This window comes from Acromyrmex echinatior, chromosome 1 (assembly GCF_024713525.1).
Source record: "Acromyrmex echinatior isolate Ae372 chromosome 1, ASM2471352v2, whole genome shotgun sequence".
In the NCBI taxonomy this organism is placed as follows: domain Eukaryota; kingdom Metazoa; phylum Arthropoda; class Insecta; order Hymenoptera; family Formicidae; genus Acromyrmex; species Acromyrmex echinatior.
Window position 1 is genome coordinate 26,056,198 of NC_141852.1, and position 23,714 is coordinate 26,079,911.

At 29.0% G+C, this 23,714-nt stretch overlaps 2 protein-coding genes and 1 pseudogene across 4 annotated transcripts; 1 reads left to right on the plus strand and 2 right to left on the minus strand.

The window, feature by feature from the left end:
• Positions 1-427: 427 nt before the first annotated feature.
• LOC105144126 (lipase 3-like) lies at positions 428-17,445 on the minus strand. 2 transcript variants are annotated; one of them, XM_011052826.2, is made up of 8 exons: positions 13,828-17,443; positions 13,049-13,250; positions 12,393-12,507; positions 2,858-3,104; positions 2,618-2,776; positions 2,242-2,326; positions 1,885-2,045; positions 428-1,655 (listed from the first exon to the last, which is right to left on the minus strand). In XM_011052826.2, exons 1-8 carry the CDS (start codon positions 13,996-13,998, stop codon positions 1,500-1,502), a joined length of 1,296 nt encoding a protein of 431 aa, XP_011051128.1. In that variant the 5' UTR covers positions 13,999-17,443; the 3' UTR covers positions 428-1,499. The 2 variants fall into 2 exon arrangements, with proteins under 2 accessions (XP_011051128.1, XP_087269349.1); XM_087413223.1 differs by having other exon boundaries at positions 2,618-3,104; positions 13,828-17,445.
• On the plus strand, positions 2,322-10,977 carry LOC105144125 (glucose dehydrogenase [FAD, quinone]). Of its 2 annotated transcripts, XM_087413133.1 has the most exons (3): positions 2,322-2,441; positions 8,292-9,997; positions 10,484-10,977. In XM_087413133.1, exons 1-3 carry the CDS (start codon positions 2,345-2,347, stop codon positions 10,628-10,630), a joined length of 1,950 nt encoding a protein of 649 aa, XP_087269259.1. In that variant the 5' UTR covers positions 2,322-2,344; the 3' UTR covers positions 10,631-10,977. The 2 variants fall into 2 exon arrangements, with proteins under 2 accessions (XP_087269259.1, XP_011051126.2); XM_011052824.2 differs by lacking the exon at positions 2,322-2,441 and having other exon boundaries at positions 3,070-9,997.
• On the minus strand, positions 15,629-23,451 carry LOC105144214 (lipase 3-like; annotated as a pseudogene).
• Between the last annotated feature and the right edge of the window lie 263 nt (positions 23,452-23,714).

Consider the following 23,714-nt stretch of genomic DNA (forward strand, 5'->3'; position numbering starts at 1 on the left):
GGAGGGAAAAAAACGAATTGCGGTCGTAACACGCGCGGGTTCATAATATACATATACACACGTTTGCAGCCTACGCACGCGATGCCAGGAACATCAATAATGTGTTCTCGATAAAATTCAACCTTGTGACTCACAATGTGGAATGGCTGACTAGAGGACTACCTGTTGTGCTTTGCATAATTTGCATAACTTCGTTAGACTCGTGTATCTCATTTCCGTCCCTAATGACTATAAATACTTGTGCTTCTGCAACGTCCATATATATATATATATATATATATATATATATATATATATATATATATATATATATTGTATATACGTGTGTAAAAACCATACCTGTACTTACTTTCTTTCAGAGTTCCCTAAAAATAAATTTTTTTCAGTTTCTTTATTGTATTTATGATAAGATCGATAATATCATTGATTTATTAATAATCAGTTTATTGTTACATTACATTAGTTTAACATTACAGAATCTAATACATCTGAAGAAAAACTAGCTGTATATACGTTATAATTTTATTATACTAACCTTAATACATATCTTACACGTATCTTTCAAGTCTTTTTTTAAAGTTATTTATAAGTTAAAACAAGTGCTATTACAATTAATTTTTTTTTTGCTATTACAAGTAATTTCTCCCAAAAGATATTTTATGTTATAGTATATTGCCTTTGATAATTAGAAATTAAAATAAAAGATAATATCTTGATAAATATTAGATATTTATTTATAATTATCTTGTCAATAGTTGAATCTAAATTCGAAATTAATTACAATGTTAATTAAGTTATTAATTATAAAATTTTTATATATGCAAGTGAAAAAAATTGATATCATTAATTCTTAAACATCACGACTTTCTTATTTTATGAACACATAAGTAATATCGAGGATAATAGAAATTCGTGATTAAATAAAATTCTCTCTAATGGATTGATAATTCAATTCGATAACTATATTGTCACGCAAGCATTAGCCTTATAATAAATTTTTCTGATAAACGGAATTGATTTAAGGCTCCTGAGTAGTCACCACAGCCATATTGAATCATAACGTCAGAAGCAAGAAATGATACGTTAATTCTTATTACATGCCATTTATAAATAAAGACAATTTGAATAAAACAAAATGATGAGATTGCTTTAAAACATTTGTAAAAATGGATGAAAATTGTGCTTCTCCTGCCTGATAGTCAGTAAAAAGTGGTAAAGGCACGTGTAAGTGAAAATAAGCTACGCATGCGCATTGAATAAAAGCATTTCTATGTGCTTTTCATCACTTTTTACGATTATTTACTGATTATTAAGGGGAATAAGCATAGTTTTCGTTCATTTTGACAAATGTTTTAAAACAATCATTTTGTTTTATCCAAATTGTCTTTATTTATAAATGGCAAGTAATAAAAATTAACATGTTATTTCTCGCTTCTGACGTCACGATTCAATATGGCGGTGACTCAGGCGCCTCTGCAAAAAATTTATTGAACTTTAGTTTAATGTTCGAAATGTTTCATCAGATTTAATATCTTGTTATACAAAAGTTCTTTAACATCCTTAGCCCATATGAAATCCAAATGATTAAACTTTTTATATGGAACAAGGAATTTTCCAAATGGATTGCCAAGTTCTTTCTCTAATTGGTCAACATCCTGCAAATGATAAAGATATGATGTAAACACATAATAATTTTTTCTATATAATTGAAACTACATAGTAGTTTATTTAATTTTAGGATCTCCAGTATTTTCAAGATACTTGTTCTAACCAAAATATATCGGAAAGTTTATTTTACATGAAAAAATGAATATTCTTGCATATTTTGAAGATATTTAAAATTGAATAAACTATTGTAGTATTATGTATTAAAAAAATACGAACATCGACATGTGCTAACCAATCGTTGGCGCCATAATGCAATGAAACTGGCACTTTGATTTTTCTCAAGTCATATTTCGGAGGATGGAACGTACCATATTTGATTAAATTAGTGATGAGTGAGTAGTCGTACTGTCTAAATTTCCCCGATGTAATAATGGATCCTGAAAATATATTCGTGATTTATAAAAAATTTTATATACGTATAATTGTATAATTATTTTATGTATTGTATATAATTTTATAAAATTTAAAGAAATATTAATGAAGTAGTATAACGAAGTGCATTTACGATATATATTTCACTATCTTTATTTATGCGAGTATAATACAGAGTATTATAGTGGAATAGATGCTTACCACTTTTAATAAGCTGTAAATAATGTATTATTTGTTTCGTGGCTGCACCAGCCGGAGCATGTTCCACGATTAATGGTAGAAGAGTCTACAAGATGACAGCAGTATGAACAAACAATCTCGAATTAATAATAAACTGACATTATTATATATAATTCAAATAAATTCTATGATTATAAAATTCGTGATTAATTCTAAAAAAAATTATCATTATGCACTAATAATAGAGTGCTCCCTTATAGTACAAGTTGCACAAAAGTTGCAGCGATATTGCTGCAAATTCTGTGCAAATGGGTTGTAACAAATGAGTTTACTATGTGATAATTCTTATTTTAAATTTCACAAAATAATTAAAGGTATGTTAATGATGATGTCGTACAGTATTAAACTGATCTTTGTCGAATCCAGAGATTAAGAAGAGCAAATTAGTGCACAAGGGTTGCGTGAGAGCATCTTCCGCGCATATCATTTTCTGGAACTGTTTCATGATTTCCGCAGTAGGTGCGAATTCGTATATACCGATTAATTTTAACAGTTTCTGCAACGAGATGTTTACTTCATTAAAAAAAAAAGGTAAAAAATTGATTACTATTTTATTATCGAATTTAAAATTACATACGTCTAATGGATCGGAGAATCTTGCCAGGAATTGAAAAATGGGATTTTTTAATCTGCTGCAATAAGCGATTGGTGCCAACGCGAACATAGCCTGGATTTTGTGCTGATACTCTGGCAATTCCGTCGACATGACGAAGAAAGAAGTGGTACCCTGGCTATGCCCCAGATAGAATATTTTTTCGCGACCAGTGATCTTCACGATATAATCTATCATGGCTGGAAGATCATACACGCCAATCTCATGCCAGCTATAAGAAAGGTATTTTTATAATTTCTATGAATTATTTATTAATTCTCGGTCTGGGATAGAGGTAACATCATTTTATATTAGATAAACAAATAGAGATACAGGAAAAAATTAAATACACTGCTCAAAAAAATTATGGCATAGAAAAATTGTGGGCAAAATTGGCCAATTTTGACTAACGATAACTTTGCGAAAAATTATCATAAGATAACGCGGTTTTTTTTTTTTAATTAAAGCTTGAAATCTCTATTTTAAGATCCTACGACCAGATTTTAAATTTGATGCACGCCACTGTTAATTCTCAAAATATGAGTGTGATGTTAAAACGCATTTAGATTTAAAATGTAAATTTGTTCTTGCGTCGCTTAATCGCCATTTAATTATTGCTATTGATTTAAACGGAACGTCCACTTTTGATAAGGAAATGACCGAAAAAAATGGTTCATCTGAAATTCTATATTTTAATATAGCTATTAATTATCGTTCTGAAGATATTCAAATAAAAATTCTCATTTAAAATTCTATGTGTAATATATGCATATTGTTGCAGTCTGACAAATATTTTAAATATTAGACTGCAAATGTATGATATATTTGACCAATAAATTTTCAATAAGTATCAAACCTACAAAAATAACATTAAATGTCGCATGACGTTATCAATGATTTGACCGATAAAAAGAGATATTGTGTATTTTATCACAACTTTTATTGTATCTGTAAAAATATTTCGGTAAAAAATTTTTCATACATTAATATGATAATTAATTCATACGTATGAATATGTATAAACATACATAAATTCATAAATATGTGTAATCATATATGAAATATATCCATACATATTCATACATCCTTTCTCTTTTCTAAAATTACTTTTTGTAATAGAAATAACAATAGTAATGTGAAAACATAAAAAATAATTAAAGGGATAATTTTTGCATTCGTTAAAAAAATCAAGTTTGAAAAAATGTAAAAAAAATACTTATGTATAATTATGCATAATTGATGATTTTTTTTTACATTTTTCCAAACTTGTTTTTTTCTAAAATAAATAATATGAGAATTACCATTATAATTATTTTTAATATTTTCACATTACTATTATTATTTCTCTATTATACTAAAAAGTAATTTTACAAAAGAAATAAGGATATATGGATATATAAAATTATTGTATGTTTATGAATATTTATGTATGTTTATATATATATATATATTTATAATTATTTATATATATTTGGGTGGTTGCATATAAAACCGCCCATTGGCAATAGATTGCGTTAAGTACACTATTTCTTCGAATTGAAAGTTGGCAATACACATGATGACAGGTCTATAGAGTCGCCAAAACGCCATAGGTGACATTTGTGTTACTAACATCATCTATTTTGATTGTGTTTACAATGGCAAGTTTTGTTCCTAATAAATCACATTTGCGGGAAGTTATACTGTATTATTTCCTGGCAAAGAAATCGCCCGCAGAAACGCATCGTTTGCTAGAGGAAGTATATGCCGAACATACTCCATCAAGTACAACGTGCAAAGAGTGGTTTTGAGCGTTCCAAGATGATGATTTCTCTATGGACAACAAGGACAGCGGAAAATCATCCAAAAAATTTGAGAACACGGAATTGGATGCATTATTGGACGAAATCATCGGAAACCATCACTGGGGATCGTTATCGACTGATCCGTTTGAAGCGAGCTCTGCACGAAAAGAGAATGGGAGAATCGCCATGACAAGTTCATTTTGCAGCACAATGCCAGGCCAAAAAATGGCTAGATGACTGGATTGCCTCCAAAAAACCTGAATTTTTCCTTTGTGGAATCCGACTGTTGGCTGAAAAATGGGTCAAGGTTCTCTTCTGATGGACAATAATTGAATAAACCAATTTGTCGATTTGCTATCACTGTCTTTTCTTTCGTTAAAAAATGGGCAGTTTCATATGCAACCACCCAATATGTATTTATGCATAAAAAATTTTTTATCGGCATTCCGTTGTAGATATATTTTTATCAGAAAGTAAACTTCTGAGATGAATTTTTTATACATTGTATGCTGCTTTTATTTCTACAATTTAATATTAATTTTAATATTATTTAATTATTATATTAAATGTATTATCTGTTATAATCAGATAATGGAAGGAATAAAATAATTAAGAGATACGAGCTTTTTTCCGCTAAGATTATATGTGCAGATTAATTTTATCCTGAAGCGATATCCGTCAAACGAATATTTTTATTATTTTGCATCTTTTTTGATGTGTATCATTTCTTACATATCAAATCTCGTATGATTATTTAGTTATTAGAATGTCCAAGGATAAATCAGCCAATACGCGAGCTAATACAAGTTAGATGTGTATAAATTCGTATATTTCATTCTTGAGAAAAATTAACAAACATTTCAACCCTTTCGAGTAAGTCTTCCTCAGTGATCTAATCGAAAAATAAAATCAGTGACGTATAAATTTAATATAAAAAATGTGATGCGAAGCAAATGGAATTTTGTGTTAACATATATTCATAAAATATAATAGTGCTGTCTGTCCTATCTAACAAAATACTCAAATCTTACATTTCAGATTATCTGTAATTTAATAAAGATTTCGATTAAGTCATTAAACCATAACTCAAATCAAGTAAACAAAAAACTTACGTAATAATATTAATGATGATTTGTGAAATAAGACATGTTAGCACCGAGATGTTTAGAGAATATGTGAGAGGTCCTGATGACATTTCTGTATATAGTATATACATGAGTTTAAAAACAATTGCTCTGTGCGTTTAACAGGGTTGAGACTGTCTTTAGGGAATAACTTAATGTCTGCATTACAATTGTCTTTTGAATTTTTTTATTTTTTAGTTTTTATTCTTTTCTGTTATTTTTATTAGTTTTTTGTTATTTTTATATTTTTTTGTAATGTTTTGTCGTTTTTATTTTTTATTTTGTATTTCCATTTCCTGATATATTTTCATGTTTTATCATTCATTTTCGAGGGAAAGTAATTTAAACAGTGGCATTAGAATATTACTTAATCGATAGTTTTTTTTCTCTAGAAAGCGGAATAAAACAACATGGTACTTTTGTGTTGATGGCACTGTTTTAGCCGCAGAAAATCTGACTGCTTTTTTTATATTCAAAGACGAATCAAACACGAAGCTGCTAAACAAAAGCTGGGGCAGCCAGATTTTCCACGTTTAAAACAGTGCCATCAACACAAAAGTAACACTGTTTTATTCCGCTTTCTGGAGAAAAAAACTATCGATTAAGAAATACTTTAATGTCACTACTCAAATTACTTTCCCCCGAAAATAAATGATAAAATATGAAAATATTTCAGGAAATAGAAATAAAAAATAAAAAATAAAAACGACAAAAAATAATAAAAATATAAAAAAAAAATAAAATTAATAAAAATAATAGAAAAAATAAAAACTAAAAAATATTATAAAAAAATTAAAAAGACATTTGTAATGCGGGCATTAAGATATTCCTTAAAGACAATCTCAACTCTGTTAAACTCATCAGAGAGCAATTGTTTGTTTTTAAACTCATGTGCATGTACAGCAATGTCATCAGGGTCAAACAGCGACCCATACCGGATGACTGAGAGTGATAACGCGCCGGCAGGATGACGGAATGACATTGCCTCACTTTCTGAGTTCTTACTCCCAAACAAATGCGTGTCTCATTATATCCTTTTAGAGTAACATAAAATAGAGACCTGGGGTTACATTTTGAGCTACATTAAAAGAAAATTGAGATTGACCTTTTAGTCGTAGCCATTTTGAAAAAAATTTAAAAACGAAAAATTTAAAAATAGAAATCGTCAAAAACTAATCTGATTGAAAAAAAAAAGAGTATTTTCATGTGAAAGAGCGTTCAATTTTCTATAATAAAATGTATTTTCATTTCAATATTTCATTTTCAAACTTGCCTTTCACTAACGACAAGCGAAAAGAGCGTTGCGACGAGAAAGTTATCCTACAGTTCGGCAATTAGTTAGCCTATAGGTCTATTATTCGACATAGAGTCTTTATTCATCAAACTGTTCAAGCTCAAGCAATATGAACACGAAATCCATAAAATTTCACAAAATGGCTGGCTTAGCATGGAACGCCGTATAATATGGTAATAAAACATACAACATATATATGTATTTTATACAATAAATTAGAAAAGTAAAACATGGAAATGTCAAATCTTTTTGAATAGATCTTGGTATAATGGATCTAAAAATTCTGTGTCCTCCTACACATTTAATCCATGTTTTTGTTTGTTAAAAAAATTTATTCTAATTCTTTTCTCTGTCTAAAATCTTTGTACGATTTCAGTCAAAATCATAATTATACTTCAATCTATGTTCAGGAATTACGGACTTTTGTTTCGTGTTCTTTTTGATAAGATTACGATATTCATCTAATCTGATTTTAAACAATTTAGAAAGAAACTATCTAAGATAACTTTATCAGATTATTTTTATAGATGAAAATCACTGTGGCCTTTTGGTATTCTCTTCTTCTTTGGGATTCAATAATATTATAATTTATTCGTGGCTATTGTGATCTATTGCAATCTCAATAAAGTTATTTTCATCATTCATGGCCTTCGTGGTCAATACAAATATAAAAATACGAATCCATGACATTTTCATATTGCGAATAAAAATATCATGTCAAGATAGATAAGATCTATAAATAACAGATATATCTTTCTATTTCTCTCAAGATTTAAGATATATCTCATCTGTCAATTAATTCTTACGGGAGGAATTAATGGACTTTAATAAAAAATCTCCTCAAGGATAAATGTTATTTTTTTCTTGCTATCCTAAAATTAATTGATGAGAATTGATTGAGATGAAATATACCTTTTTTCTCATTATGACATCATTTGTATAATTATGCATAATTTTTTTTATTTGATGTGTTGGTTGGATAATATAGATGTTTACATACAATAACACTCGTTAAACTGGATTTTAACATAGATCTGTATATATACCAGACGAACTTCCAAGTGTAGTTTTTTATTATCGTGCTTTATTCGAGACACACGTCCAATAGCCAATAGTCAATTGGAATATGCCAGGTAAAATGCCAAGGCTCTTCCATTTTCTTACTGTCGTCGCCGTATTTGTTTCATTACAATCGAGCCAACAACCGACAATGAAACGATACCACAATCTTTACGGCGATAATGTGAGCGGATGCGAATTGACGAATATATTTGATTTTGGTATCGGAACTCTAAACTTTCTACAACAAAGTCAACATTATATGAACCAAGAAGTACCAGATATAGTTCCGCAATTTGGAGCAGTGTACGATTTCGTGGTAATAGGCGCCGGAACGGCCGGTGCCACGATAGCTGCGAGATTAAGTGAGATTCATCAAATTGAAGTGTTATTGATCGAAGCTGGATCTAAAGAGAATTTTTTTATGGATATCCCGCTTCTCGTTCACTTGTTGCAGCTAAGCAACGATATCAATTGGAAGTATCAGACCAAATCGTCCAACAAATATTGTCTTGGTATGGAAGGCAACAGATGTAACTGGCCTAGAGGCAAAGTAATGGGCGGTAGCAGCGTGTTAAACTACATGATCGCAACCAGAGGAGGTGCCGAGGATTACGATCGATGGGCTAAGATGGGGAACGAGGGTTGGGCTTACAAGGATATTCTCAAATACTTTAAAAAGCTGGAGACAATCGATATTCCAGAGCTGCAATCAGACACTATTTATCACGGAACTAAGGGACCGTTACATATCTCTTATCCATTATTCCATACGCTATTGGCAAAGGCTTTCTTAGATGCTGGCAAAGAGCTGGGATACCCGCTGTTGGATTATAACGGAAAGAATATGATAGGATTTTCGTATGTGCAGTCCACAATGATAAATGGCACCCGCATGAGCAGCAACAGAGCCTATCTACACCCAGCAAGAAATCGCCGGAATCTTCATGTGACACGCGAAAGCAAGGTGAAAAAAATATTGATTGATCATCATACAAATCGGGCGATTGGTGTGGAATTTATTAAACATCGTCGAAATATTAACGTATTTGCGAGCAAAGAGGTAATTTTATGCGCGGGTGCCATCGGATCACCACAATTACTGATGTTGTCTGGTATCGGACCGGCCAAACATCTTAGTAAGCTCGGCATAAACATCGTCCGGGATTTGCCGGTTGGTGAAAATCTGATGGATCACGTAGCTTTTGGTGGGCTAACATGGGCAGTAGATGACCCAATAAGTCTTCAACTGGTTGATGTGTTAAATCCCATTCATCCATATATGAAAGACTTTTTTATGAAGCAATCGGGACCAATAACAACCTCAGGGTGCGAAGCCCTCGCTTTCATTAACACCAAGTATTCAACGAAATTTCATGGTTTACCGAACATTGAACTGATGTTTGTTGGTGGTGGAATTAAAGAAGATTTGATTCTATCGATTATAATGGGTTTGAATAATCGAATGCGTCAAATATGGAACAAATATAGCAACACTTATCGCTGGACTGTATTACCGATACTATTGAAACCAAAAAGTCGTGGACGGATAAGATTATTGGCCAACGACATTAACGTTAAACCTGAGATCGTGCCAAATTATTTCGACAATCCGGAAGATGTCAAGACAATGATTGACGGTATTAAAGTTGCATTAAGTGTCGGTCGAACGAAAGCAATGAAACGGTTTAATTCACAATTATTAAACGATACTTTTCCTGGATGTCAAAACTACGAGTATGATTCTTATGATTATTGGGAATGCGTGATGAGGACGACATCTTTTACTAGCTATCATCATACTGGCACTTGCAAGATGGGATCGAAAGGAGATCCGACTGCTGTCGTCGACCCTAGATTAAAGGTATTATTAAAAGATAGAAAGTACTTGTTTTTTTCAAATGTATAATAAATATCAGAGTTGTCATATATTTTTCATCCTAAAATTCCATAATTTTCCCTGATTTCCAGACAAAATTTAATGATTTTTTCTTATGCTTTCAATAATATTTTGAAATTTTATATAGTTTTGTACTGATTTGGAAACTGTCAAAAATATTTTGCTGAAAGAGCAATTTAATATAGTGATGTAAATTAAATTACTATTAATTAATGTTGCTAACATTATTTGCATTTAATTACTAAGATGATATTATTTCAAAATTGCATATATAAGTGTAATGTGAAAAAGTAAGTGAAATATGTAAATAAATAAAATTCTTGACTTTTAACATAATGTATATAGACACATGAAACTTCTCTCTCTTTAAAGTCAAAAATTTTAATTTTCTGAAAAAATTGCATGCACGCACGCACGTCAACCTATAATGTACGAAATTTATGCACGCAGGTGATTGGTATTCAAAGATTACGAGTAGCAGATGGTTCCATCATGCCTGAAATTATATCATCGCATACAAATATACCTATTTTTATGATTGCTGAGAAACTGGCAGATATGGTCAAAGAAGATTGGGGATATTCGAACGAATCATGAACATAACAATAGTGACAAATTTTCGAGTATTAGCTACATTGAAAACTAGCAATTCGCAGTACATAACAAAAACGGATAATTATAATAAGTTATCGGAAAATTAACTGTAGAGAAATACTTCTATGTGTAATCGTCATTAAAATATAATGATTAATATTTAGTAGGCAAATCTGATTTGAATTGATAATATTTTTTAAACGACCTAGCATACTTAATTTAGAACTAAAAATATTATAAAATACTAAATTCGATTTTATCCTATGTACGTACATTTTATTTCTCAAAGTATTTTAAATTGATGAAACGAGTCTAATAATTTATTTTATAATTTGATATATCTTCTAAAATGATACTTTTTTTTTAATTTCTCGTAAAAATATTCGGAATTTATGTCAAGATCTTACCAAAGGGCATTACTCTATATATATATATATATATATATATATATATATATATATATATATATATATATATACACATACATACATACATACATACATACATTAATACATAACATTAAGATCCAGTTTTACCGCTTAAAAAAGTTATAGTTTATTTCAAAGATAAATATATTAATGTAACTTTCAAATTTATGGCACAATATAAATGAATAAAACATTTTGAAGATATCCATTATATAAACAAGCTCTTTACTTCCTATTTCTTGTTTTTTACGATTATTTATTTTCTGCTTCTTACGATTGTTTACTTTCTGCTTCTTACCCAATTTTTTCTATTACAAAATAAAAATTAGCTAACTTCGGAAGAGACAAAAACACGTAATAAAAAACGTGCAGCGTTAGACTTTAAGCTCATAAAAAAATTTTTCCTATATTTATTTATTCGAATATATTGTATAATCTTAAATAAAACATAATAATATTTACTGATACATAATAATGAAACTGCTTAATAAAGCATTACAAATAAATACTATATTTTATTGATGCGATATATCTTTATCTCATCGAAAAATCTTTAGTTAAAATTAATACGAAATAATGTCTCGAATTTGCAGGATTGTGATCAAAGCCAAAGTTTCTCGATAAGATTAAAAATGTCCTGATAGAAATATTTTCAACACCACGATACTTTGCCACTACTTTGTCATGCCTAACTGCTTGAAAAAATTTGACATGGCCTTAAGATATCCAATTATGGACCTGATATGAAAATGTATTCACAGTAAAATTTAATTTAAAAAATCTGACGTAGCTCATGACTCAAGCTCGCGTTTCATATGGACTTGATATTCCGACAGGTTTCCTAAACTGAATAGTCATAAACTTTAATGATTAATATCTCAAGATGTAGTCGGCAAGGCGTAAGTTGCATCAATCAATCAAATTGCATCAAATACTACACGTTGTTCTAGTTGATTTAATTGACTGATGCAAGTTACGTTTAAGCCTGTTCTACAATAGAATCATAAGTGATAAGCTGTAAGAAATTAACCAATCATAGTTGATTATTATACTTAACTGTGATTGGCCAATTTCTTACGGCTTACGACTTGCGACTCTATTGTAGAACGGGTATTATGCAAGTTATGTCGTATGTGACGATATTTTTAGGCTCGCGGGACAGAGTAGTGACCCAGTGACTGATTCTTATGTCAAGTCAGTCAAATCTGCTGTCTTATGTTCACGTATCTTCAAACTTACTAATGCCATAATTATTTTTCTTACTCACATTTGCGTTTTTTTTCCTTTACTAGTTTTTAATTTTTTAAATACATTACATTAAATAATTATATCCTCACCTGAAATCCCAGTAAAGTTCCTTTCGAATAGCCGGGAGTTTATGTTTGCGTGAATATACATTGCCACGTGCATTACCGAGCCACACGTCGTATCCTGCATCCGCCAGAACAAAAGCTAAAATTTCAGATAATATATACAATAATATTTTTATTAAAGCGAATATAAACGCTGGAACGCGGATGAAATTGAAAATAAAATTTTTTCAATTTTTAATCGGTAATTATATGATTTTATTTTATTTTAAAATAATATAGTTCAATATATTTTTCTTCAAAATCTGAAGATACATATAAAAAAGGCTATGTGTACAAAGAAAACTTGAAATAGTAAGACGTAAATGAATTGGTCAAATTGGTCGCTATAGAGCTTCAGCACCAAAAATGGTCGTAAATCATAATTATAGATCAACGAATAATGTTTGATCAATTTACAACTACAATTTATATATTCTACGACTCAGTTACAGTCATTTTTGTGCTTAGAGCCCTAAAAGAGTACGTAACGCAATAACGTAAACAATAAATCCAAAATGTTAATTTGCTTACTGCTTGTCTTGTTGCTCAAATTTTGTGTGTGCTATAACTTTTAGACGAGTACACTTCTGTTTAGGAATTGCTTCATTAAAAATGCTTCATTAAAAATGCGATTTCATTACCTAAACCTTTCTCCGGTCCGGAAATAATAAAACACGCCGAACTGCACAAAAGGCCGTGCATCACGAATGCCACAGGTTTTTGCACTTGCGAGTTATTGAAATTAGTTCGTCCTGTTATCTGATGCAGTTCCAAAATGTAACCATCAGAGGTGATCACCTCGTGCATTTTTCCATTGTAGCCGTACTTTTTCACTAGATCTAGCTGTTCATAAATAATTTTCTGATATCAATAGATTAATTGATATCAAAAGATTGATAAAAAAAATTAAGCAATGCCGTCATTTAAAACATGCTATCATTAAAACAATAAAAATAATTTACATTCATTAGATTTATTATGTCATAAATAATATATTATAAATAATAATATACAGGGTTGGCCATATTCGACGGAAATCTCCTTGAACCCTATTAAATGATTTTTAAAATGAACAGCAAAAAATGTGTTTTTTCCCCATGATTGAAAAAAAAAAAACATCTTTCCGTCGAATATGGCCAACCCTGTACATATAAATATTTATATTATTATTATAGAATTGTTTGATACAGAAATTTAAATAATTTAACGAGAAAATCTTAGAAATACAAATGAATTAATATATTATTTTTTATTGAATTGATAGATTTTTTAAATATATGTAATTGTATTAGTGATCTCTGAATAATACAAAGTCATTTTTAAAAAATTATCTCGTTTCAACTTTTAATCGATAGAACTTATATCTGCGCACATTCTTTTTTTTTTTTAATTTACTTTCTATTTCGATAACTGTACTTACAGCGGTAAGCGATGTATCTGCATGTACGGTTGCCAAAAATTGCGGATCGTTGAATTCCTTGATCGCTGGTATTTTGTCTATTGGCAGGACATTGGGTAGTTGATCCATTGAAAAGTACGACGTTGCTCTAGCGGATGCCAGAATCGAGAGGAGGAGGATCGGTAGCGACATTATTGTTACTTGATGAAATCGTTATGCAAAAATCGATCGGTTTGAATTATACTATGCGCGATTTTCTTCCCGAATGTGAAACGTATATATAAACGATACTACTTATTTACTGAAAATGCTACCTGACATGAAGTGTTGCGATCATATCAATACTCTATCATATCAATAATCTATCTGTTATAATTTCTGATTTGACAGATTCTAATTTTACGATTGGTGTATTAATAAGCTGTGTGATTAAGGTATTCGAAAAGAAAGAATTTTATCAATTGTCAAATGGATCGATTGTTTATCTATAAAATGATAATCGCTTTTTCAAGCACGGTTGCAAATCTTTATCGCTTTGAAAGAAACAAAAGACTGATTGTAATCAGTCATTACTGATAAAATGTTGGTCGATAAGAAAATCTCTTACAATTCATGATTTGAAAATTGATTTCACAAATTCTCCATCTCAAAGATTATTCCTCTTTATATCATTAATTGATTCTTATATGTATAATTTCATTTATTTTGATTTAATCATTGACAGATATTCATAGAGCGGATTCACGGATTTTATATTTAAGATCATCTGAAATATTTAAGATGTCATGAATCAATTAAATAGACGTATAAAGATTATTTAAAACGGTCTTAAAACAAGAATGGATTATGAATACCACTCATTGACTTTTTATTGGCATAATAAGTTTAATTCTTACTTTACTAATTTATTGATTGATCTTTGATGTTACAAAATTTATAGATAATTTATTTATGGATAATTTTTATCAATTAAAAAATTCTTATTTTATTATTGAAATATATCATATGAGTAAGATAACGTAAAGATAATATAACAATAAGTGATAAATAAAAATACTAAGCGAGTAAAAAATAAATACTATAATACGAGATACTATAATACGAGAGTACGAAAATTTATAGGAATGAATGCGTAATATTAAGTCGGGGAAAAAGTTTCTTCGTATTTAAAAAAAATTTTTCGCAAAAGTTTTTCATTTGTTGCAAAATTTTCGTTACAATTATATTATTCGTTAGAGCAAAGTTTTAGCTTTAAGAATCTGTTTTTTAAATTGCGGTGGAATGATTTTTATCGGAGTTACGAGCAATCAAAGTTAGAATGCTCCTTTACTTAATTCGCGAATAACTCAGTAACAAAAAATCATAGGAACATTTTTAAAAAATGATTTTGTAGGAAAAGCTTCGAACTTTTACAATAGGTAATCGAAAATTTTTGTAAATTTTTTTTGGACACGTGAGAGATCTTCAAAGTGAAAAGAAAAATTTTCATCTTTTTCAGCTCGCAGTTTTTTTGATGTAAAAATTATCAAACTCACAGAAACTGAAAAAATATAGTAATTTTTCGAAAGTAGAGATTTCAAGCTTTAAAACTCTCTTTTTAAATTGAAATTTCATTTATTTTTGACGAAGATATTGTATATACAATTTTGAATTAAAAAATACGAAGAAACTTTTTCCTCAATCCAATATAAGATACATATTTGTTAATTTAAACATTTTACATTGATAAAATATTTCAAATTGATAAAATATTTTATGAAAATGCGAAATATATAATACTAATAAAAGAGTGATAACTTAAACAGGTATATATCGAATAAATTCAGCTTGAGATAAAATAACTCTGTTGACAAAAAAGACATAGATAAATTCCATAGATTAAATTTCATAGATTAATCACCGTAGGAATTTGAAAGAATAGATATATATTATATATAATATATTATTAGGTGTACAAATAAGTTTCCGCCGTTTGACAAAAGACGGCGCCACTAGCAAGCTATGGTTAAAATTGTCTGATGTAAAACATTATGTCGTAAGGTTGGACATCTGTCAACAACATAACCTTGAAATACTAGCGATTTTGTATCAGCATCATATATCTTTTTTTGTGCGAAAATGCCGAGTTTTGAGCCGAATAAGCGTCATTTGCGGGAACTTTTGATTTATTTCTTTAATTTGAAGAAATCTGAGGCTCATCGATTGCTTGTAGAAGCATATGGTGAGGCTGCCTTAAGTGAGAGAAGTTGTCGTGAATGGTTTCAAAAATTTAAGAACGGTGAATTTGACGTCGAAGACAAAGAACGTAGCGGAAGGTCGAAAGTGTACGAAGACGCGGAATTGGAAGCATTATTGAATGAAGATTCGTGCCAAACGCAAAAAGAACTTGCACTTACATTTTGACTTACATCAATAAAACATTATGTATCGTTCTTTCACAATAAATGCTTAATTTTTTATTAAAAACGGCAGAAACTTATTTGTACACCTAATATAATGTATAATAATATATCCCTAATGTTTCGTATATCTACGTTTCTTTTCAAGAATAGAGGTCCAAGTTGAACGATTATTGATTTTTTAATTGATTTTGTCATTGAGCATTAACGGGGATATAATCACTTTGACATTTAAATCCAGCGTAAAATGAAAATATATTTTAATTCTCTTGACAAATGTCAATATAATGTCAATATAAAGATGTTCGAAATGAATGAATTAAACACTAAACAACAATTGTTCATTTGATTAAATTAATTTAGTTTGTTTTTATTTTTCTTTTGATGTTTAAATCAAACATATTATATTTGATTTAAATATATACATTCTTCAATGAAAGACATAAAGCAACTAAATTAATTTTGTCAAATAAACAATTTTTTCAAAAAAAAAAATACGAACCTTGACATTCGCTAATCAATCATTTTTACTGTAATTAAATAGACTGGGATTTTGATCTTGCTCAAACCGAATATCAATTAATAATTCGGTGGATTGGGTAAATCGTATACATTTGTGTTGCCCCTAATATTCCGTAATCAAATTGTTTAAATTTATTGGATGACATCGTTCCTGTTGATAAATTTACTATTGTTATTACAAGAAAGAAATAAGTGTTAAGAAATAATATAAATTGTTTGAACGATGAAATATTAGCGTATTTAATATTTTATTGCTCAAAGTACTTACATTATGCTATTTAGATATCTTTATATCTATAATATACATCACTTTTTCGTAACACAACAGCACGTGCAAAGCGATTTGGGAGCACTCTTGCGATTGCACCTCCCAAAACTACTGTTAGTTATACACTTTCATTGCGTGTGAATAACTCAGCAGATTTCAAGCCACATTGATCAAAAAATAATTATGCATTTATTACTGCATTTATCCTGCGTTGATTGCATGTGCTTTTACAACAGCGCTTTCTGAACGCTTTACAGGCACTGTTGTGCTACGTGAAAAGTGCTGCAAACATATTATAATATTTAAAACTGCATTTATCTTGCGCTAATTATATGCACTTTTTAAAACGCTAAATAATTGCGAGTCATGCACCTGCCTAAATGTTTTTTTAAAATTAGCGTTTTTTTTTTAAATCACTGTTGTGCTACGTGGAATGTACAGCAATTTTTATGACACTTTGATTGAACCAATATTTAAATTTATTATTATAATAAATGATAAGGAATAAACCGGAATTTACCGGAATTGATGAGTTGCCCATAGTGAATTAATTGCTTCGTGGATACGCTATCAGGAAATTGTTCTAAGATAATTGGTAGAAGAGCCTAGAGATATAAATTATAACAATATAAATTATAACTATTTATATAGAATGCTTCCAACATCCAACATGAACTTACACATCAGTAAGTCAAGTTGCCTGTCTATGGGCAAGCAAATAGACAGGGATATGCTTTACTGATAATGCAGAATAAGATTAGATGACAAGAGAGAGAGAGAGAGAGAGAGAGAGAGAGAGAGAGAGAGACAGAGTCCGGCGGGGAATGAGACACGAAAAATTGAATTTTAAATACTATACTATAGTGTAAGAATCAATAATAAGATAAAATATGTATTTAATAATGCAAATATCTGACTTAATATTTGTTAAATATTTAAATGTCGTTTATGTTAGATAATCTAACATAAATGACATTTAATAAATATTTAAAAATATATAATTATAAATATTTATAATTATGAAACAAATATTTTTGTCTTAAAATGTTTATATAATAAATATTTGTTTTATAATTACAAAAATTTATAATTATATATTTTTAAATATATATTAAATGTCATTTATGTTAGATTAAGTCAGACATTATTTGTATTAACTCTACTTAAAATGTTAAACAGAAGTGTATAGAAATAACCTATCTGTTTAATGTGAATATGGATATTTGTCCCTGCATTATATGATAGAAACTACTAAAAAAAATCACTTAGTTGTTTCTATTCGCATGTACAGGATTTTGCTTGAAGAAACGTACAGAATATCTACCTTGAAATACAAACAGAAATCATAGTTTTACAGTAGTTAATAAATGCAGATATGTTGCTAGTCATACATTCACGTTACAAACGAACGTTTGGTGTCTCACAAGCAATGTTGTCAAGAACGTGTAAATTTCATGCTGGTAATCGCACATTCTTGATTATATTAAATACGTATATAATTTCCTATTGTATAATACATATATTGCGAACACAAAATTGTACTCACTCGAACGTAAACATTTTTTATCTGTAAATTTATCGTGCTCAAAACATTTATCGTGTTAAGGCGTACAAAGTACGATTCGATTCTCAGAGTTGTATCCGCATCTAATAGTTTCTATTGTAAATTCTGAATAGGGAAATACATATTTTTTTCATATAATATTATTGAATTTACACTATATCAGAATAAAATTCAATTTCTCTTGTCTCATTCCCCACTGAACTCTCTCTCTCTCTCTCTCTCTCTCTCTCTCTCTCTCTCTCTCTCTCTCTCTCTCTCTCTCTCTTTCTCTCTCTCTCTCCCTCTCCCTCTCCCCCCCCCCTCTCGCTCTCTCTCTCTCTCGCGATCTAATCTTATTCTGCATTACCAGTAAAGCGTGCCCCTACCTAAAGACAGATAGACAACCCGACTTACTGATAAATCGCGGTAGCATCCTATACATATATATATATATGTATATATATATATATATATATATATATATATATATATATATACGAGGTCTGTTCAAAAACTATCGCGAATTTTTGTTTTTTCAAAAATTATTTATTTATTCATGAATATCTATTTTGTCCCCTTCAAAGTAATCCCCATCAGATTATATACTTGTGCCAACGTTTTTTCCAATCCTCGAAGCACTTCAAAAAATCATTTTTTGTGATCTTGTTCAGCTCCTCCTTCGATGCCGTCTTTATCTTCTCAATCGTAGCGTAGCATCGTCCTTTCATGGGCCTCTTCAGTTTCGGGAACAAGAAAAAGTCACAGGGGGCCAGATCTGGGGAATACGGTGGCTGCGGCATCATTAGTGTGTTGTTTTTGGCCAAAAATTCGCGCACAAGCAACGATGTATGAGCAGGGGCGTTATCATGGTGCAAAAGCCAATTTCGCGGCGACCCGTCTCATGCCCAAATCATTGGTAAAAATCGAATGGCATGAGCCAATCGATATGTTTAGGTCCTCAGCAACTTCTCTAACGGTGATTCGACGATTGGCCAATAGTATTTTCTTCACTTCATCAATGTTTTCGTCTGTTGTTGACGTGCTCGGGCGTCCGGCACGTTCTTCGTCGTTCACATCTTCTCGGCCCTCTGAGAACATTTTGTACCACCGATAAACGTTGCTTCGGTCCAAGGTAGCTTCACCATATGCCACGGTCAACATTCGGAATGCGTCCGCGCACTTAATTTTGTTTTTCACACAAAATTTGATACAGATTCTTTGATTCATTTTTTGGAATATATATATAATGAAATATTTGGAATATATATATAATTTGGAATATATATATATATATGTATAAAAGTATGCTTATGTATAATAATATAATTAACATTAAAAGCAGTATTAGTACCGTATCAAATTGTTTAATGTTGAATCCAGCAAAAACATAAAATTAGAGCATATTGGTTTGATAAATGCTTTTTCCACGCACATTAATTGTTAAATTGCTTTTATGAAATCGTGGTTAGGATTGAATTTGTGCAAGCCGATTAAATAATTAAGCTGATTAATTCCAGAAATATTGCAATCATGCATTCATATTGTTAGATACAGATAATATTTGAGTTTGATTAAAATCAATTTTTTTATTCAAAAATTACATACATCAAAACCGACGGAAAACTGCGACAGCACTTGCAAGGGACTCTTCATTCTGCCGCAATAAATGATCGGGGACAAAGCATGCATCTCCTTGATATAATTCTAATACTTAGGTCGTTCTGTCGCCATGAAAAAGAAGGTGATGGTACCTTGGCTGTGTCCTACATAGAATATTTTTTTGTGGCCAGCGGTCTTTACAATATAATCTATTATTGCTGGAAGATCATATACACCAATTTCGTGTCAGCTGCAATATGCAATAGGAACATGCACTTACATAAATTACTGCGTTTAGCTGAAAAAAGCAAAGTACTAAAAGTCGAAAATATTATTCTTGTGTCAAATTTTAATTATTATTATATAAATTTTTATTGATATATTTTTATATATGCAGCTTATATATAATGCGCTTTTTATGTAATGTATAGTTTTATTCGTAAAGATGGAGATATTAATTTTTGTGTAATATGTTTAATGTGTCTTTCGAAGATAATTTATTAAATTTTTTTTACGAAAGGTAATAGATCATTAAAACAATGCCTTTTTCAAGATAAATACGAATTTTAATAATAAGACAAAGATTCTTCTCTCGAATTATTATCTTATTTATTTGTTCGTGAAATCCAGAATAATGACTGAACTTTGTTGAAAACTTTTGTGACAATTTTTTTATTGCAACAAAAATGTCTTAATATTTTTTTAAATCAAGTTTTAAATTAATTTTTTTACGAAATCTTGAATTTGAGGTGAAAAATATGATTTTATTACATAGTCTCTCTCTCTTCTTCTCTCTTCTCTCTTTAATTTTTATAATCATTAAAATTATAATCGAAAATTGTAAACTTCATCATTACCAAAGAAGAAATTAATTCCCCAATTCCGTTACAAAGTGAAAAGGATAATTATGACATACAAAAAGATTTTTAAATTATTCTGATTTGTTGCCTATTTTATATATATATATATATATATATATATATATATATATATATTTATGTCTAAATATGAAAATATCAAGTAATAGATTATGAACACATGTTATACTTATTAATTGTATCTTATTGTTATAAAATTATCATACTCGAAATCGTGATTAGTACAAGTGCAAGTTAAAAAAATAAAGGATAAGTATTATATAATATATAGTTTTGCATCCGTTATTCTAGACATATTAAAATTATTATTACTTCAATCATATATTAATAAATAAAGTAAAAAAAGATTTTTTTAGATATATATATGTATATCATTATTTATTAGATTAATTCTAATGTTATCAAGTTTAAATCTTGATGTTATTAGAAAATTATATTATATGTATATTATAAAAATTTTATACGAAATTTTTTAAATTATTTTATTTTATTTACTCTTTACAAAACTTATTTTCGTTAAAAATGGACAGAATTAAGTTCACCCATATGTGCACGTTTAAACTTGTGTTTCTCTTATCTGGCTATTTATAAATTAGATTAAAGATATATTAATATTTCTACACTGTAATTCTCTACATTATTTGCTAATTTAAATTTCATTTTTAATCATGCTGCACGTACGTCATATTTATTTTTATCTTTTTCTTTCTACTTTACATGCACATGCTTGCGCACACATACACACACAATTCTCACCTGAAGTTCCAATAAGTTTTCGGCTTGATTTCATCAGATGTATGAATATTAGAGTATGAATTGCCACGTGCATTATCGAGCCATACATCGTATCCCTTATCTGCCAGAAGGAACGCTATAATATCAATATCAGAATGCAACGATAAAAACATGTGTGTTAGCCAGTAATGTAGGTGATGAAGCGGAAATTGATAAACATCGAATCAATGGACTTTTTTTCTTTCTGAATATATTACATACAAATTTTAATTTTGAAATAACATAAGCATGACTTTTGCACAGTTTTAATTAATATTATATTAAAAATATTTCAATATCTTATTTTATTATTATATTAATAAATTTTAATATTTTATCTGAAGTAGAAATAAATTTATGTGCGCAGCATACATACATTTATGATTGTCATGATTAGAATTAGAAAGATTAAATCCTGTTTGTCTAAAAATGCAACTTAATATTATATTTAAATATATTAGGTGTTGGAATTAATTCGTAGCGTTTTTTAATGAAAGAATGTTATTTATTTCACATGAGCATTAAAAAATACATTAATGAAAGTACTTCCCATCACTTGTAAAACGCTACGAATTAATTCCAACACCTAATAAATGGACGATTAATGTTTAATTTCTCTCATTTAAAAACTGAAATGTTTTAACACTATTTTATATTTATTGTAATTATTATTATTATATATTATATATTATATTTATATATTATATTTATACATTGCTAATTCTAAAAATTAGAAAAAGATAAATAGTAACCAAAATTTAAGTTAATCTACACATTAGTGGAAACAGTTATGACTTTCTTTCTTTTTAACACATATGCTTACATTACCTATACTTTTCTCCGGTCCAGGAAGAAGCCAATACATTGAAGTGCATAAAATACCGTTTAATTTATTAAATTCTTTAATAATCACGTCGTTTTAGACATGATGAAAGTTACTTTTATACAGTTTATAATCACGCAAATTTGTTGTGTTGAATGAAAACAAAGTTTCATTTACTGAGGTAAGCAGCGCATCTTCAGGAACTGTAGATATTAAATTCGTATCAACATTTTTAACATTTGTTGATATACGTTCGATTGCTGATAATTTATAATATATAGTTTTGTTACATTTATTATGATTTATAATTATATATGTACTTCACATATATAATATTTCATATATATATATATAATATTTCACAATTAAAATAAATGCATATTTACGTCATAATATCACATATATGTATATATATATATATATATATATATATATATATATATACATATATACATATATATATGTGATATTATGACGTCGTAAATATGTATATATATTAGGTGTTGGAATTAATTCGTAGCGTTTTTAATGAAAGAATGTTATTTATTTCACATGAGCATTAAAAAATACATTAATGAAAGTACTTCCCATCACTTGTAAAACGCTACGAATTAATTCCAACACCTAATATATATATATATTGTCGCAAAATTACATTTCTTCCTACAATTATTATTCATGAATTGCAAAAGATTTTTATTACAACTTTTAATAGCAATATATATATATTTGCCAATTTATATTAAATATGAAAAATGTATTTACAACTAAAATAATTTTATATATAAATTAAAAATTACACATGGAAGTTCCATCATACCATTATATCTGTGAGTCATTTCTTTATAAAGAAAGAATGTATTTGTTTACATAATGTTTATACATTCTGCTGATGAGCGAATCGATTTTAAAGCCATTTCTCACGCGGAAATATTACACAAATAATTTTTGTTATGTATACACATTATTGCATTATTATTGTGCGATAGATCGCATTCTATGGACGTTTAAACTTTAATGGCTCAATATGCAAGTAAAATTTTCCGGAATTTGCTTATTATGCAACATTGTGTAATTACATAATTCAAATTGCGCTTCTTAC